The sequence below is a fragment of the Pleurodeles waltl genome, chromosome 9 (genome assembly GCF_031143425.1).
Source record: "Pleurodeles waltl isolate 20211129_DDA chromosome 9, aPleWal1.hap1.20221129, whole genome shotgun sequence".
Taxonomy (NCBI): Eukaryota; Metazoa; Chordata; class Amphibia; order Caudata; family Salamandridae; genus Pleurodeles; species Pleurodeles waltl.
In genome coordinates, this window is record NC_090448.1 from 177,918 (window position 1) to 195,979 (window position 18,062).

The 18,062-nt window shown below is 42.6% G+C and overlaps 1 protein-coding gene across 2 annotated transcripts in view; it reads right to left on the reverse strand.

Moving 5' to 3' along the window:
- LOC138258803 (NXPE family member 1-like) overlaps positions 1 to 18,062 on the reverse strand; it is a 458,523-nt gene that overhangs the window by 120,871 nt on the left and 319,590 nt on the right. For both annotated transcript variants that reach the window (XM_069206036.1, XM_069206035.1), the window contains exon 4: positions 15,589 to 15,650. In XM_069206036.1, coding sequence (XP_069062137.1) covers positions 15,589 to 15,650 — 62 coding nt within the window. The remainder of the gene's footprint in view (positions 1 to 15,588; positions 15,651 to 18,062) is intronic.

Sequence of the window (18,062 nt, forward strand, 5' to 3'; positions counted from 1 at the left end):
ATGGGCAAGCAAGACTACTACACAAACCCAGTCTCATTGCAGAAGATATCCAGGAAGGACCTGAGTATCTTGGCACTAAACTATCTAGAAGACATACGACGGGAGGTGGAATAAAAAAAAACCTCAGTCATTTATAATCAAATAATTTTGACGGCTGAGGGTATGCAGCCGTATTTGGCAAACATGGTACTTCCTCGCCACCGTTACGTTCTCACAAGATTTAGACTAGACACATTCCACCGTCTAGTCTCATTCCCAAATATGAACGATTGGTCCACTGTGTTAAAACCATGTCCCTGTGATGCAAAAACACTTCAATCTACAATTCATGTGGTTTTATTCTGTAATTTCTACGCCTACCAGAGGAAGCTTCTAGTTGTTCCGCTTCTAAGGTCAATTAATCTCCCCCAGTGTCGCACAGCCTATGTCTGTCTCCAGTCACTATCTTCTTTAGAGATGTGCGGAATCCTAGCTAATTTTTTATGTTCTGTATTAAAGATAAGGAAATCTATGGAGGAGGCGATTGAATTGTAACTCATTTTGATAAGGTTTTTATTTTTTTATTTATTGATATATTAGACTGACTCTGTGTTGTGTGCTTTTACATCTTTTTATTATTATTCTTACTATTTTATCTTATCTCCTTGATTTTTTTTATTTTTTATCATTGAATTGTATGCATGCATCATAATTGGAGATCTTTTATGACTGTTATGTCTTTTATGACTTGTTGGAAGTCGAATAAAGATTTTGTACTACTACTACTACTAAATAACTAGTCATGGTTGTTGACCACCTGTTCTGTGAGCACCTCCAATTCCTGCTCCCTGAAGTTGAGTTTGCGCTTCCTCTCTCCTTTGTCCTTCCCATTCCAATCAGTAGCCATTGTTTTGTTTGGTCCTGGCTGACTCTCCAGACTGCCTCCCTGGGTCTCTCTGCCTGCTCCTGCAGCTGGGGCTTCTGGAAACAGCATGCACTCACTCACTTCCTGGATTGAGATGTCATCTGGCTGCTCCAGATTACCGGAATTGCAATTAGCGATTTCCAAATACCGATTCACTATTTTAGCGATTCAGTATTTGGTACTTGCTATTTGCGATTGCGATTATTAAGAAATCACTATTACCAAATCGCAATTTTCATACATCCCATTTTGCATTTCTCAAATAGCGATTTCTTAAAATTTGCTATTTAAGAAATGCAAACCGTCAGCTTGACACATCTGGCCCTTTATGTGCGAAGTACGAAAATTCCGCAGTAGAGAAGGTACTACTTGTAACATTCCTTTGTCAATTGCAAAAAAAAATCATAAATGTCCACAAAAGTGTAACTTTACCTTTGTGACTAAGGCCCCTTGACTCTGTAGCTTCAGGAGAGTATTGTTAACAACAATTTAAAAAACCACGTCCAGAAAAAAAGAGAACTCGCAGGTGTGGTTTGTGAGCAAAAAAGCCTTTTGCTCCTGATACCTGATAGCCAATACATTTAACTTTACCTGACCCCACACTTCTACTGCATATGTCGAGGACGATAACATCCCAGAGTGGGTCCAGCAGTTCCGGCCCCAAGGGTCCTACTGGACTTTATTAAGGCATCCCCTTTTTGCACATGCACTACTTCAGATATTGTAAGCTTTTATTTCTGCTGCTCCTTAGTGCTGGATATATTCCTTAAGTAATCATATATAGTCATCGTGTTCATTGGAAATCCTCTGGTGGCACACAACAATTCACAACTTCATTTCATTTAAGTTTACTACTCTGGAGTTACCTTGGCAACAGCAGATGACCTATGATGTTCTGAGCTCCACCTCTGTTCTAGGAAATGAAAAAACTTTGAAAACAACAACGCAGTGACAGCATGGCCAGATAGAAAGAATGCATGGTGCTGTATTACATTTAGGGCCATATTTATACTTTTTGACGCAAAACTGCGCTAACGCAGTTTTGCGTCAAAAAATTTAACGCAGGCTAACCACATTACAACGCACCAGCCGGGCGTCATATTTATGGAATGACGCTAGCGGCGCTGCTGCCTGGTGAGCGTAAAAAAATGACACGAACCAGGCAGCGCTGGCGTAGGGCATAATGGGGGTTGTGCGTCAAAAAATGGTGCAAGTCAGGTTAGAGTCAAAAATGTTGACGCTAACCTGACTCGCATCATTTTATGACACACAACCACCATTAGCAAAGACAGGAGTCATGCCCCAATGGCCATGCCCAGGGGACTTCTGTCCCCTGGGCATGACCATTGGGCACAGTGGCATGTAGGGGGGCCCAAGTTAGGCCCCCCTATGCCACTTAAATTTTTTTTAAAAAATACTTACCTCTACTTACCTGTACTTACCTGATATGGGTCCCCCCATCCATGGGTGTCCTCCAGGGGTGGGCGAGGGTGGCCGGGGGTGTCCCTGGGGGCATGCGAGGGCACCTCTGGGCTCCTTCCGAGCCCACAGATCCCTTAACGCCTGCCCTGACCAGGCGTTAAAAAATGATGCAAATGCGGCTCCGCGTCATTTTTTAAGGTCAGCCCCCTCCAGTGCGTCATTTTTGTACGGGAGTTTAAATAAGGCGCAAAGGCCTTAGAGTCATTTTTAGCGTGGAAACGCCTACCCTGCATCTCATTAACGCAAGGTAGGTGTCCACGCTAAAAAATGACGCAAACTCCAAGAATTTTGACGCTAGACGGGTCTAGCGTCAAAGTATAAATATGGAGTTAGCTTTGCGTCGGATTTGCGTAAAAAAAAACGACGCAAATCCGTCGCAAACAGAGTATAAATATGCCCCTTAGTTTAGAGGCCTCATTGTTACTGAAGAGAGTACATAAATGTGGGGTGACTACACAACCACTCAGTACTTCTCTTTGTGGCCCCACCATTCACTTCAAATAGTACTGTGCCGAATAAGAGGTTCCTGCTCCCATTGCCCTCACAAGAGGTCTTTAATAGTGCCATAAATTCCTGCTTACAAATTCCGAATACACACCTAAGAAGGTACTCTTCCCTAGATGGACATAGTTGATTGTTAGGGGCTGCAAGCAGAAGTCTTGTCCAGTGATTTCTTACCTGCGGACGCCATCTATGGAAGTAAGGGGGTGGAAGCAGATGTCTTGTCCAGTGACTTCTTACCTGTGGATGTCATCTATGGACGTATGGTCTCCCCATCATTGTAAGGGGGTGGAAGCATACGTTTTGTCTAGTGATTTCTTACCTGCGGACGTCATCTATGGAAGTATGGTCTTCCCATCATTGTAAGGGGGTGAGAGCAGAAGTCTTGTCCAGTGACTTCTTACCTGCGGATGCCATCTATGGAAGTATGGCCTCCCCATCATTGTAAGGGGGTGGAAGCAGATGTCTTGTCCAGTGATTTCTTACCTGCGGGCGCAATCTATGGAAGTATGGTTTCCCCATCATTGAAAGGGGGTGGAAGCAGATGTCTTGTCCAGTGATTTCTTACCTGCGGACGTCATCTATGGAAGTAAGGTCTCTCCATCATTGTAAGGGGTTGGAAGCAGATGTCTTGCCCAGTGATTTTTTACCTGCGGACGCCATCAATGGAAGTATGGTCTCCCCATCATTGTAAGGGGGTGGAAGCAGAAGTCTCGTCCAGGCTAGCTTTCTATTTTGGCAAGTGAGTCTGTTAAAGAGATGGGGCATTTTTTGCAGGTGATTCTTTAGGACACTTTTGATTATAAATAAGTAAAAGTACTTGAGAATAACATAACATCACTGCTTTATACTATATTTTGCTCATTGTTTCCATTTTCTTTATATCGTAGCAAATCAATGCAAATTTGCAAAGTAAAACACTTCCCTAGCCACCCACTAATCCCCAAGCGGCTTGTGCCACCGGAGCATCACATTTGTTGATGCACTGGCAGCGCAGGCTGCTGACCCATATCTTCAAGGCCCTGCAAAGCCACTTTGCGTGGCTTTTCATGGCCTTGAGGATATGGAGTAAGGCAACGCAGCACAAGTCGCTGCATTGCCTTACTCTGCATCAAAGAGGCACTCCATGGGTGTTGCGGTGGGTGTTCCCATGCAACACCCATGGATTTTCACGCATCCCCAGATTTACAAGAATCTGTAAACCTGGGAATGTGTCGAAAGCCCACGCCTCCCAGGGGAGGCGTAATGAGGAGGCATTCTGTAGCACACGTAGAAGGGGGAAACTGCTCCATTGATTGCTTTTGTGCAGGAAGGTGTTCCTTTCTGCACAAAAACAATCATTGCTACAACACATACACTGTTGCATCATTGTGCAAGGGTGTCTGCATTGGTGCTTGGCAGCCAATTGTGCACCAGCGCAGTGCAAGGGGACAAGAATGTGCCATCTCTCATAGACAAAGCGCATTTCTGACCTTTTCTTTTGACACAGGACAGCGGAGCAAGAAGTCTTGTGGCCCTGCCCTGCGCCAACATTTTGTAAATAAGTTCCAAGACTTTAGTATATGGTGTACATCAACCAAACATATCCATCCATCGTATTTCAGACACTGTATGCATCTTGATAGAATGACACATTAGGATAATACTGAAGGGCTATTTATCAGAATATGGGCAACAAAAATATCGTCTGACATAAATTATTGTGGTCCAAATATTGTTTGCAAATATTTTGATTAATTTACTGCCAATGTCATGTTACTGTTACTTTTTTTGGAAACAATATCAAGTAAACGGAATGTTATAGTCAGAAGATATTTAGGCCAGGACATTCTGGTATCATTACCTGAAGGAATGCTGGAAAGTCGACTTGTTTTTGCACATTAAGAGACATATTTATGAGAGGCTTGCACCGATGTTGCGTCACTTTTAGTAATGCAGCGGCAGCGTAAACCTCTCAACCATATCTATGACGCCACACAAAGCGAGCATTGCATGGACTCGTAGATATGGAGTGAAGAAAGGCAGCGCAAATCATTATCTTGCCTTATGCTGCATCAGGAAGGCGTTCCATGGGCATTGTGCTGGGTGTTTCCATGCAACACCCATGGATTTTGACGCAGCCCCAAATTTACAAGGCCAAGAAAACCTGGGGATGCGTCAAAACCTTATGCCTCCCAGGGGAGAAGAAATATCTTTATTTTCCCTTATTTTTACTCTTTCTATGTGTGCTGCTTTCTGCAGCACAGATAGAAAGAGGAAAAACCCTCCTAGGATTGCCTTTGTGCATGAAGGTGACCCTTCCCGTACAAAAACAATCCTGCCTACAATGCAGACACCCTTGCTCCATGGTGCAAGGGTGCCAGTGTTGGCACTAGACTGTGAAACAGCACCAGCGCAGGGGGAAGGGCAGGAATGCGCGTATGCTATGGATGCAGCGTATTCCTGCCCTTTCACTTTCAAGCAGGAGAGCGCAGCAAGGTGACTTGCAACGCTGCCCTGCGCCATATCCCCATAAATTTGGGCCTAACTACTTTTTCTATCTAAGGATCCCACTTGTCAGGCAGTGACTTACAAGTCAGCTGGCACTGCAACTGCAGGAGGGTCTGTTGTTATTGTGTGTTTCTTTAGACATGGTCACTTCCCCAGGCTCTCCTGATAACCTGCAGGCTGGCAATACATTACAAGAAGAAGTCTGCATTTTACAGAAAAGAGTCTGTACCTCAGAATCTGGGACATGAGATGTTAAAACAGGAGTTTGATTTTGAGTTTTTGACGCTTTTTTAGACTCTACCCTTACATTGCTTCTAAATCACTTTCCGTCACAAACTGCTTTCACTAAGCTACAGCTGCATTGTGGGCTGCTTTTTTGTATCATTAGCTTCAAGAACTTATTCTGGCTATTCTTAGCTGCCCTCTCTTCACTGTTGTAGCAGGAGATGCGCCGGGAATAACATTTAGTGCCTCATTTACAAGACCCGTGGCTCAGGGCGATGCAGCAAGTGCCTCGCTGCGCCACCCTGTGGCACCGGGAAAGGGCAGAAATGCGCCGTACCTACAAGATACGGCGCATTTCTGTCCTCTCCCCCTACACTGGCACACAGATTGCTGCCATGTACCAACGCAGGCACTGTTGCACCACGGTGCAAGGGTGCCTGTGTTGTGGGGATGATTGTTTTTGTGCAGGATGGGACACCGTCCTGCACAAAAGAGGTGTTTTCCTCATACTATGTGTGCTGCAGAATGCAGCACACTTAAAAAGAGTAAGAAATGGGGAGAAATAGAGATGTTTTTCCCTGTTGCGTCACTCTTACATCACCCCCCGGGGTGACTTGTAAATTTGGGAATGCGTAAGATTCCTTCAGGTTCCATGGGTGTTGCATGGGAACACTCCAAGCAACACCCATGGAACGCCCCTTTTACACAGTGTTATGCATGAAAGAGGGACATATTTACAAGGCCATGGAAGGCCTTGTAAACATGGGCCGGCACACTGCGCCACCGGGGCGTCAAACAATGGATGCTCAGGTGGCTCAGTGAGCTGCGGGGGCCTAGTCAAAGAGGCCCTTATTATTTTCCTAAAGATGGTTTAATAAATAGGGTTAGAGCCAGGATACTCTCCAAGGTACTAGCGCGCTCTAAAAATCTGCATTGCATCACATAGTTAGGGCAATATCAGGCAACAAATTATTTAACTCAAAGAGAAAAATGAAAGGTCCCAGAATACCTTAAAAATATTTGACAACAGGACCCATCTGAGTCACCTCAAAGTCCCATCAACTAGCAGGGCTGATGCCACGTGCCTCCGGGTGCTCTGTTCACAGGGCAGCAAATAACAGAAGAGTTGAAGTGTGGACTGTGATCACTGCTCTCTGTAGAACTTAGTGACATCAGACATAGGCCCAGGGATGCACATCACACCCAGGTTCTGATACCGGGGGCAGGGGTAACTCATTGTTACTGAATCGGAAAACGGGTTTGAGACTCGCAACTAGGAAAGGGTGTTCCCTTCCTAATTGCGACTCGCAGTGTGATGTAGGATTGTTTTGTGACCGCGAACGCGGGCGCAAAGCAATCACAGTTACCATCAGTGTCACACTGGTGGTAATACATTCGCAAATGGGAAGGGGTCCCCTTGGGACCCCTTCCCCTTTTTGAATGTCACTGAAAACATTTTTTCAGAGCAGGCAGTGGTCCTATTGAAAAGCAGTCACAGACATGGTGGTCTGCTGTCTCCAGCAGGCCACCATTCCTGTGAGGGCCGCCATTCACAAGTGGGTCGCAAATTGCATTTGCGACCACCTTGCGAGTCGCAATTAGTGTCAAGGACACTACCCTACATTCAGATTTGAGACTCGCAATTTGCGAGTCGCAGATCGTAACTTTGCTACATGTGGCCCTTAATGAAGGCCTAAAACTGTGGCGTTATCGTTATATAATACATGGGATTCCGTAATCCCTGTATAACATCAGTCTCTAATTTCTCTATAATAATGTATGGGGTTCTGTAATCCCTGAATAAACAACAGTCACTGATTTATTTAGAATAATTTATGGGCTTCTGTAATCCCTGAATAAATAGCAGTCTCTGATTTCCTTAAAATAGGCAGAATTCAACGAATACGTTATTACAGTCAAGTTCTGATGTCACAACTGCAGTCAGGGCCCGCAGGTGAAATGCAAGTCAGGTCACAAAATTGAAGCATCTGTTTAAGGCAAAACAATGCTGCTTCTCATTCTTATTTTCTATTTTAAAGGCTTGTAACGATAAGCAGAGAGAATGTTTATTTTTTGCACTCCTTAGATAGAGAAAAGCTAGAACCTTTCTGCAGGTTTCTATACATTGTGAGCTACTGCAGCTTCGTTTTTTTTAACACTGACTTGTATTGAACTGATTCTAATATGCGTTTGCCACAAATATCTAGTAGGGTTTTGAGGTGGCTAATTTTCCATTAGAGGTTTTATTTTTATTCTTCATGTTTGCAAACATGCTCAGTCTTTCATATGATTATGCAAAAAAAGAGAGGAAACCCGATGACCCTAACCTGACCTGAGTTCAATAACGATATGTAAACAAAGGAATGGTCTAAAGGTAGGGATAGATTAAATAGCTATTTTTGAAAAACAGTGCTCAATGCTGTCTTTATGGATTAATTATTTTCCAAAATTTATTTCAACTAATTATGTGCAAGGCAGAAAATGGCTCATTGGTGAATCATATAGAATAACAAATATTTCCAAAACAAGACATTACACACATGAAATTAAATTCACACTTTCTTCTTGGTCCAACTGAGGCCAACATCTAGCTTCTCAAAGTCTTGAAACTGACCATACTGTCAGTAAAGGGTTGTGCCCAACAACCTTTCTTCACAAGATACTGGTGGTCACAATTTCAAAGTTATGATTGTAATCCACTCTGTTGTGATGATTGATGGTTCACGTACAAGCAACTGTCAAATACCTATATAATTTTTAAGGTATTTTGCGCTGCGTATAACATGATTTTTTGTAAAGCTGATTCGAATTAGAGAACACAATCTCGCCGGTATATATGTCAATGCGTTTCGGCCTCTTCAATCAGGGCCTCATCAGGACTATCGAGGGGCAACGTCGCCTCTACAAAAATTAAACACAAGGAAACTAACTAAAAATATATTTAAACATAACTAATGCAAGAGAGCTATCCTATGTACTTCAGTGCTGAATTATCACCATAAAATCCCTGTGCACAGAACTAATTCTCTCAGTGGGACACCCACAAATGTTACAATCCAGTGTCTATGGCACCAAATTTGTGTCCGTGTATATAGATGTGAGTCCCTTAAAATATCCAAACATGCTAAGTTCAAGCATGCACATGAAGATCCCAACAGAAGACAAACTATGGTCAATACCTGTTAACGGTAGTATCTATGGGCCAGATGTAGGTACACCAAAATTTGCGAGTTGCAAATTGCGAGTCCTACCGACTCACAATTTGCAACTCGCAAAAGTGCATGCAGAAAGGTGTCTCAGACACCTTCTGCGACTCGCTATGGGGTCGCAAAGACCCACCTCATGAATATTAATGAGGTGGGTTGCATTTTGCGACCCCATAGCGAGTCCGTGCACTCACAGGGATGGTGGACTGCTGAAGACAGCAGACCTCCATGTCTGTGACTGCTTTTTTAATAAAGCAGTTTTTTTTTTTTTTTTTGCAGCCCGTATTCCTTAAAGGAAAACGAGTTGCAAAAAGAAAAACTTCCGAAACCATTTGGTTTCGTTTTTTTCAGAGTAGGCAGTGGTCCATAGGACCACTGCCTACTCTGAAAAAACATTTTTTTTGGCATTCACAAAGGGGAAGGGGTCCCATGAGGACCCCTTTCCTTTTGCGAATGAGTTACCACCCACTTCAAGTGGGTGGTAACTGCGAGTTGGTTTGCTACCGCATTCGCGGTCACAAAGCAACTCAGCATGGCGATGCGGTTGCAAATAGGAAGGGAACACCCCTTCCTATTTGCGAGTCGCATCCTCAAATTGCGAGTCGGTACAGACTTGCAATTTGAGGTTGTGCATCGCGATCGGCCTTTTGCATGCCGCAAACTGCGTTTTTCGCAGTTTGCAGCATGCAAAAAGCTTCCTACATCTGGCCCCAATATTCTCCGCCGGGAAGCACCGCATATTATCAAATTCTGGTGCTGAGTGAAAAAAACGCAAATACCTCTCTCGCATGTATGGAAGTGACAATTAATGAAAAATACTAAAAACTAATCAAGAAAGGGACTCACTGTGCCACTAAAGGTACGAGAAGCACTCCGTGCCTAGTTACATGGAACGTGCACACGTATGCGGTGCTTGTAGCCAGTGCGGGCTGCCAAAATGAAAGCAGAGTGGGATTAGACCAGGGAAAAATTACTATATCGTCAAACTCAACAATACCCTTTCAGTACTCAAATGACGGCGGTACAGCACTTACTTAATTTATCCGTGTGGCTTATGCAGCTGGCGAAGACTCCAGAATGTGTGCTTCTCACCCGACAGGGCGGCTGATATTCCGCTTGGGTAAAAAACTTGCCCGTGTCTAACCGCGTCTCAGCCGAGGCGGCATGTCTCGTCAGCCGAGTACAGCGTGCAGTAATTTGCGTTTGTTTAAAACTTGCAGGCATCTAGACCGGCGAGTATAGTTATGTGCATGGGGCCAGGAGACGGCCATCTTAAGGAGGCCGAGTATGATTCTTAAGAAACGCAATGTGCAATCCTTCACGAAAATGGGTATATTTAGCTCGGTGCTCTAAGTCTATACTGTGCAGGACGCGCCTGGTGTGTCATTTTGTTTCATATCTTTTAGTGGTGCCTGTAATTAAGCACAGTAAAACAAATATGTATATATGCACAAACTGCATATCAATTGTAACAACAAAGTATATCACAGTATAACCATATACAAGATCTCGATCTCCTCAGTCGAACGTCTACCAATTGTACAAGATCTCTTTGAAGCAAAAATGATTCCATCAACATTGCCGGTATAGCACATATTGGAATAGCTTTGCACTTGTTACAATGTCTCTTTTCCACATCAAAACCTTAAGATACTCGGTTCCCCCGCCGGAGTAATGTTTAGCCATCATCCAATCAATGTCCAAACTTTGTCAATATCATTTATCCCATTCCGGGCTGTGTGGTATTTTTCTATCAGTCTGGCTTCCAATTTCAGAAGTTTATTTGTTGTTGCCAATCCATCTGATTTGGGTTGAATCACAGCCAGTACTGTCCATCGAATGTCTTCTGCTTTGTGTTTGCACTCCATGAAATGTTCCACCAATGGAGCTCCCTTTAAAGCACATTTAATTCTTGACCGGTGTTGTAAAATACGATTTTTAACCGGTTGCGAAGTCTGTCCTATATAGACTTTGTCACAAGAACACATTATACAATAAATAACATTTTTTGTATTGCAGTTCGAGAAATCGTTTTGCACATGTACCTTTCCATTTAGTAGTATTTCTTTAGAATCTTGTGTATATTGACATGCAATACATTTACAGCACCTGTAGTGGCCCTGGAGAGCTGGTAGTTGTAGCATTGATCTCAAATTTCTCTCTTCTGTTTGTGTGTTGGCTGCTTTGATCCATTGGTCTTTCAGACTGCGTGCTTTTTTAAAGGCAAAAAGTGGTTTGTCTATATCTAGATCTTTAATGATTTTCCAGTTTTTTTCTATGATCGAACATATTTTGTTGGCCTTTGGACTGTATGTAATGACACAAGTTAGAGGGGTTTGTTTTGCTTTCACTTTGGGGATTAAGGGCCATATGTACGAACACTTTTTCCCATAGACACAGAATGGGGAAAAACCTTTGCTACATCTGGCCCTAAGAGTGCCTCTCTGGGTGTAAACCAGGCTCTTTTAGCCGCTGTTTTCACCAGTTTTTTGGGGTATCCTCTGCTAATTAATTTTTATGTGAGTTCCCATGCGTTCTGAAAATAATCTTCTTTCTCAATACAATTTCTCCTAATTCTCAGGAATTGGCCATATGGAAGGTTCTCTTTGAGTGTTCTGGGGTGACCACTAGAGAAGTGTAGCAATGTATTGCGATCTGTGGGATTTTTAAAGAGGCTGACCTCTAACTCCCCATTCCTAGTTAGGATCCATAGGTTGAGAAAGTTAATTTTTCTTTTGTCTTGATTCATAGTAAAGTTGAAATCAGCTGTTGGTTGGTTCAGCCAATTATGAAACCTACTGAGTTCTTCAACTGTACCTTCCCAAATCATTAGAATGCCGCATATATCTGTACCATTTTGTGATATGTGTTTTGAAAGGATTAGATTGTGGATAAATCCACTTTTGTTCGAAGCAGTCCATAACAAGGTTGGCAATTTCCGGAGCGAAGCTACAGCCCATTGCTACTCCTTTGACCTGTCAATACAATTTTTCTTTATATTTAAAGAAATTGTGTTTCAGGTACAATGTGGCTAGGGAAGCTAAAAATTCTATGGGGGGATTTTTTGGTCTCGATGTCAGTAGCTAATACTTTCCTGATGATCTCTATCGCTTCATCTTGAGGGATATTGCTGTACAAAGATTCTATGTCGAAGGTAACCAACAGTTGTCTGTCTTCGTCAAAGGGAAATTATTCTAGTTTGTTAATGATGTCCATTGAGTCACGAACATAGGAGAGAGTCTTGGTCACGAAAGGTTTTAGGAAAACGTCAACAAATTGTGCAAGAGGTTCTAGAATAGAACCACAGGCCGACACAATTGGTCTGCCTGGGGGTCTCTCTAAATTCTTGTGGATCTTAGGCAAGATGTAAAAACATGGAGTTCTGCCTTCGTTCTGATTAAGAAATTCAAACTCTTTTTTGCTCATCCACCTCTGTTCCCTGGCTTCAGATGTAATAGCCTCAATTTGGGATCTAACTTGTTTAGGAGTGCTGACTTCAATTTCCCGATAATGTAGTATGTTACTGAGTTGTCTCATGACTTCTACATTATATTGTTCTAGGTCCCACCTCCTTTGTCGGCTGGTTTAATTATGATATCTTTTTTCTTGGCCAAGTTGGTTATGGCGTCTTTTTTTATTTTAGAGCAATTATCCTTGAAGTAGATCTTTTTTGTGTTAAGTAAGTCCAACTCTTTTAATACTATATCTTCAAAGACGTTTACCTCTAAAGGCATGTAGTTTCTTTCTGGCAAGAAAGTGGATTTGGCTCTTAATCCACTATTATTAACCTCTTCCTGTGGGGGCACTGAGTTAAAGAAAGCTTTAAGCCTGACTTTACGGAGAAATTTCAACACTTCTACTTTACTGTCAATCGGGTGTTGGTTTCTAGTAGGGACAAAAGAAAGTCCTTTGCTAAGTATTTGTCTTTCTGTTTGAAGGAGTGAATATGAAGACAAATTATAAATAGGAATAAGTTCTTCTGTTTTTTTATCTCCTGTAAGCTCTCCTTCTGGTCTGGAAAAAGCCTTGATCTTGAAATTGCCCCCTCGGGGGACCGCCCCCTCTTGTTCCTCTGTGGCCGCCTCTGCCTAAAAAAGGTTGTGCCGCAGAGAATGATCCTTGTGTTTCTAGATCGGAATCAGAGGACGTATCAGAAAAGGTTATGAATCTTTTACGTGATCTTGTTTGGAATTGTGAGTTTAAAGTATTCAGGTTATTGTTTTTCTAAAAATCTTCTCTCAAATAGGGATATGTTGTAGTGATATTAAAGTTCTTTATATCCCTTGCTAATTTAGTTGTTTTTTGATTTATAGTATTTACTTTAAATTCTGCTATTGTTTTGTTGACGGATTCTAAGAGTTGTTGAGCGTTCGAAACAGCTACGTACAAAGGTTTTAAGTGGTTTGTGGGAAATGTGATGGTGTCACCATGTACTATACAGGATAAAGTACCCTCTGGCGGACATGATAAGGATACTGCAAGTCACCTCGGAGTTCCATAACCTTAAAAAAGGAACTCTGCATTCACCCTTGTTCCTCTATATGGTTATGGAACTCTTCGGCGACTGCAATATCCTTTTAACGTACAGCAGGGAGTACTTTGTCCTTCATATAATACATGGGATCCCTGCATAAAGCTGTGTATCTAATTTCTTTATCATCGGCGACTTCCAACACACCCAAGTGCCGATTATACAGAAAAGATGTCAGAACTCAACAGCCCGCACCCGAGGTGGAAAGCAATGAAAATGAAATGTTGGTTTTCTTTCAACTACTCTGTTTTTGTAGCTTAAAGTGACTACCACAAATAACATGATTGTTTTTTGCATTCCTTAGATGATTATAGAAAACGTAGAATCTTTCTGCATGTTTTACACATTCTGAACTACTACAGTTTTGTATTCAACTGTTTCTAATATCTTTTTGCAACAGATATCTAACATGTTTTGATGTGTTTAATTTTGCACTAGATGTTCTATTTTTATTCTTCATGTTTGCAAACCTGCTCTCTCTTTGATATAAAAGAGCTACAAACCAAGGTTTTAAGTGGTTTGTCAGAAAGGTGATGGTGTTACCATGTATTATATGGGATAAAGTACCCCTGCCATACAGCAGTTGCATAACCCTACAAAGGAACTCTGCCTAGGGCTTTGTTGCTCGATATAGTTATGGATCTCCACCACGATTTGCAAAATGTTTATAATATACAGCAGTGGGTACTTTATCCATTATATAATTAGGAGGGGGAGCTCAAACTTTAGCAGACAATGTGAGCCTACTAGGGAATGACTGCCCTACTCTGGGGATGACCATTCCAAGTCTTCCTGTCTTAGCCACTAGTTAATTGCTGTAGGTTTCTATTTACATCAGAGTCCCCTTTTGCAAGGTTGTTAAATTTGGGGATGTTCCAGGTATGTGCCTACCCCAATTGAGATGAGTTATCAGTGTTTTTGATAGTCAACAACGCTTCACCTAGTGGGAGATTCCTGAACTGGTTTCAGTGTAAATGTTATTGTCATATTACAATTTTCCCATCATAAGCAAAACATTATTAGTCATTTGGGGCCCGCTTCACGAAGGTAAACTTAGATGTTTGGTCTAAACTTAGACCAAAACTCTACGTTTACAACTTTGGGAATTCACAAAGAGCGTTTACGTGTACTATCGTTAAGTTTGCACTCAGGCGGATCTCCCAAAGACGTTTACAAATGTCCAAGTTTACCTTTGTGAATCGGGCTCATAGTGAAGAGGACTGTTTTACAAATAAATATGAGACAGTATACCCATACTTTAGTGATAGATCTTGAGGCATGGGTAATCTATATTATTAAACAGTGATCATGTTTCTGACGAGCGATAATGAAGTTTCTCTGAAAACATACAACATGACATTTCCACCAACCAAAATTCACAAAAGAAGGGAAAGACTTCCAACCTTTTAGCGGCAAGGACTTAGCTACCATTCTAGCTATGACAAACATTTACTTCTACAGCATCAGATGAAAAAATTGTAACAGTCAATAAATACGATCAGTGAAGGAGCGACTTCCATCTGATGGTTTAAAATTAATGCAACACATTCCATGAGGCTTTTGCAAAGTGTGCTCTGTGGTAGGTGACTTAGGATTGTTTGGGAGGACCCACATCTCAGGCACATTGAGTTATCAGACCGATTGTTTTTGCATTTTCATATGTGAGCTGTATGAATAGTGCGTCCCTGAGGTAGAGTTCTGTAACACACAGAAGCTGTGCAAATGATATTGACATGGGGGTGATCTGTGGCACTCACATGGACACTGACAGGGCCAGTCCTCAGGAACATATGTGGAGTATGTTGGAGCATGGTAACTAGTGCAGAACTAGGTAGATTTCTGTAACTCACAGGAGCTGTGCAAATCTCCTAGGTAGATCTTTGGTGCTCTTAGGAACTGTGTGTCTGGTTCAGTACTGAAGTAAATGAGCTGTACAACTGGGCAGACCCGAGGAAGATACCTTCCACTCACAGGAGCAGGGCAACAAACGCTTGACATCCAACTAGGCTGTGTATATAGAGTAGTTCTCCCTTCTAACCCTAGCTGCTGTCTTCCGATGTCAGTGGCACATATTGTGACATGCCTTAAACCTCAGTGAAAACTGTCATTAACTAATCAAATACCCCATACAGTTATCTGGTCACTCAACGCATTCACCTCCATACTCTCTTTCTCACACTCAAGTGGTGAGAACCACTCAATTTCTCAAATAGTTAACAACTGCATAAGTAATTAAATGGAAGACTCACTTGCACAATTAGTAACAATGAGGTCTTGTAATCCATGAGGAATCACTGCTCGGATATGAGATCTAGAAAATAGGAGAAAGCAAGGAATTACTCATCCGCAAACATGGGTTGAATCAAACCGTAGAAAAGATGGCTTCATGAGTTCAATGCTCATTGAAGACATCTGTTGGATCCTGCATGTCACAAGTGCAAATCCTGGTTGCACCTTTTAGAAACAGTGCAGAGTCCTGCTAAGGCACAGGCAAATTGGACAATTGCCGCAGCCTCCCACCTTCCATAGGGCCCCTATTAAAGTAATCACTTCCTTTTTTCATCTTTGTCTCTTTAGCTCAGCCTCTTCCAGCCTATCTCTACCTCTGACATTGTCTGTCTCTACCCATACCTAAATCACCACTCTCTAACTTTCTCTCTTTTTTCACAACCGGTCCATCTCTTGCTTCAGCAACTCTCCCTTCTTACATGATCTCACCCCTTTTTATCACTTTCTCTTCTTCTCTGCCTACCTCCCTCTTACTCGTGACCCCACCACCTCTGCCTACTTTGCCCCTCTCTTCCCCTCCCCTATATTTCCACCTCATGTTTCTCTACTTCACATCTTTCTACACCTCTATGCTGTTGTAACGCATCTCTCTACTTCACTAATCACTAAGGGCCAGATGTAGCAATGTCAGAATTTGCGATTCTGAAATTGCGAGTCGGTGCGACTCGCAATTTCAGAATCGCAAATCCTGATGCAGAACGGTGTCTCAGACACCGTCTGCGACTCGCTATGGGGTCGCAAAGACCCACCTCATAAATATTAATGAGGTGGGTCGCATTTTGTGACCCCATAGCGAGTCCCTGCACTCACAGGGATGGTGGCCTGCTGAAGTCAGCAGACCTCCATGTCTGTGACTGCTTTTTAAATAAAGCAGGTTATTTTATTTTTATTTTGCAGCCCGTTTTTCTTAAAGGAAAAGGAGTTGCAAAATAAAAAAAAAATAACAAAACCATTTGGTTTCGTTTTTTCAGAGTAGGGCACTGCCTGCTCTGAAAAGACCTTTTGGGCAACATTCACAAAAGGGAAGGGGTCCCATGGGGGCCCCTTCCCTTTTGCAAATGAGTTACCACCAGTGTGACACTGGTGGTAACTGCGAATTGCTTTGCGACCGCATTCGCGGTCAAAAAGCAATTCTGCATAGCGAAGCGAGTCGCAAAAAGGAAGGGAACACCCCTTCCTATTTGCGAGTGCATTCACTATTTGCGAGTCAGTACCGACTCGCATATTGTGAATGTGCATCGCAGAAGGCTGTTTGCATGGCGCAAACTGCGATTTTCACAGTTTGCACCATGCAAACGGCTTACTACATCTTGCCCTAAATCCCCACCCTACTCTCTGCGCAGTGTCTCTACCTCCCCTACTGTGAACATTCCACATTAATAAATGCCGTATTATCTGTCACCCTTTACCTCCCGTTATCTGCCTCACTTATCTCTTTGTTTCATCTCTTCTTACTTCAAGTCACTTCTTCAACCTCGCCCCTCACTCTCTCTTTATCCGCTTGACTCTTCATCCCTATGTACCCATCACCTATCTCTAGTTCATAAATCCCTGTCTGGCTTCTACGTCTCAATACTCGTTCTCTCAAATGCGCCTCTCTACCCTACTCTCTTCCTCGCCTCTCTCTGCACCTCACTGCTTTGTTTCCATATGACTTCCTCGATCAGGCTTCAACTCTCTCTCAGCCTCATCTCTCTTTAGCTCACATTTCTATCTCTATCTTTCTATACCTTACCCCTCTCTACGGTTCTCTCTCCCACTTACCTGCCTCATCACTCTTCACCTCTTTTTCTAAATCACTTTTCTAACTAATGTCTCACTCATTCATCAAACATCATCATTGTCGTCATCATGTCTCACTCTTGAATGCAACAATAACAATAAGATGGATGGATGGATGGAATACTTGAAGTAATCGCAGTCACTGGCGATCGCTCGGAGCACCATTCCAGTCCATGCCACTCTAGCAAGCCAGCGTAGGACACCATCAAAATGTTGACTAAGAAGTGTAAAAAAGAGAAAAAACAAGACAACAGGCCTTTCCTATCTATGCACCTATGATCTGGAACAACGCCGCTGTATCCATCAGGACCTTCCAACGCTGCTCCAATTTAGGAAGCAGTTGAAGACTAATCTCTTTAAGGAACACTACATCACAATGCACTGAATGTCCACAACTCAGTTTGCTCTCCCATTGCCCATTGACTTTAAGCTTGCCTTTGACCAGGTACAGTGCTCTGCTGCATTTAGGCTAGGTTTGTGCTATAAAAATACCATATACATACAGGCATACATGAATAGAATGCTTGAATTAATTTCATCCCTAGTGATTGCTTGGGGCCACACAGTGCATACATTTTTGCACATGATGCCACTCTAGACAAAGGTCCATGTTATGCAAATCAGTACCAACGCATGCGAACAGTCTGTCCAG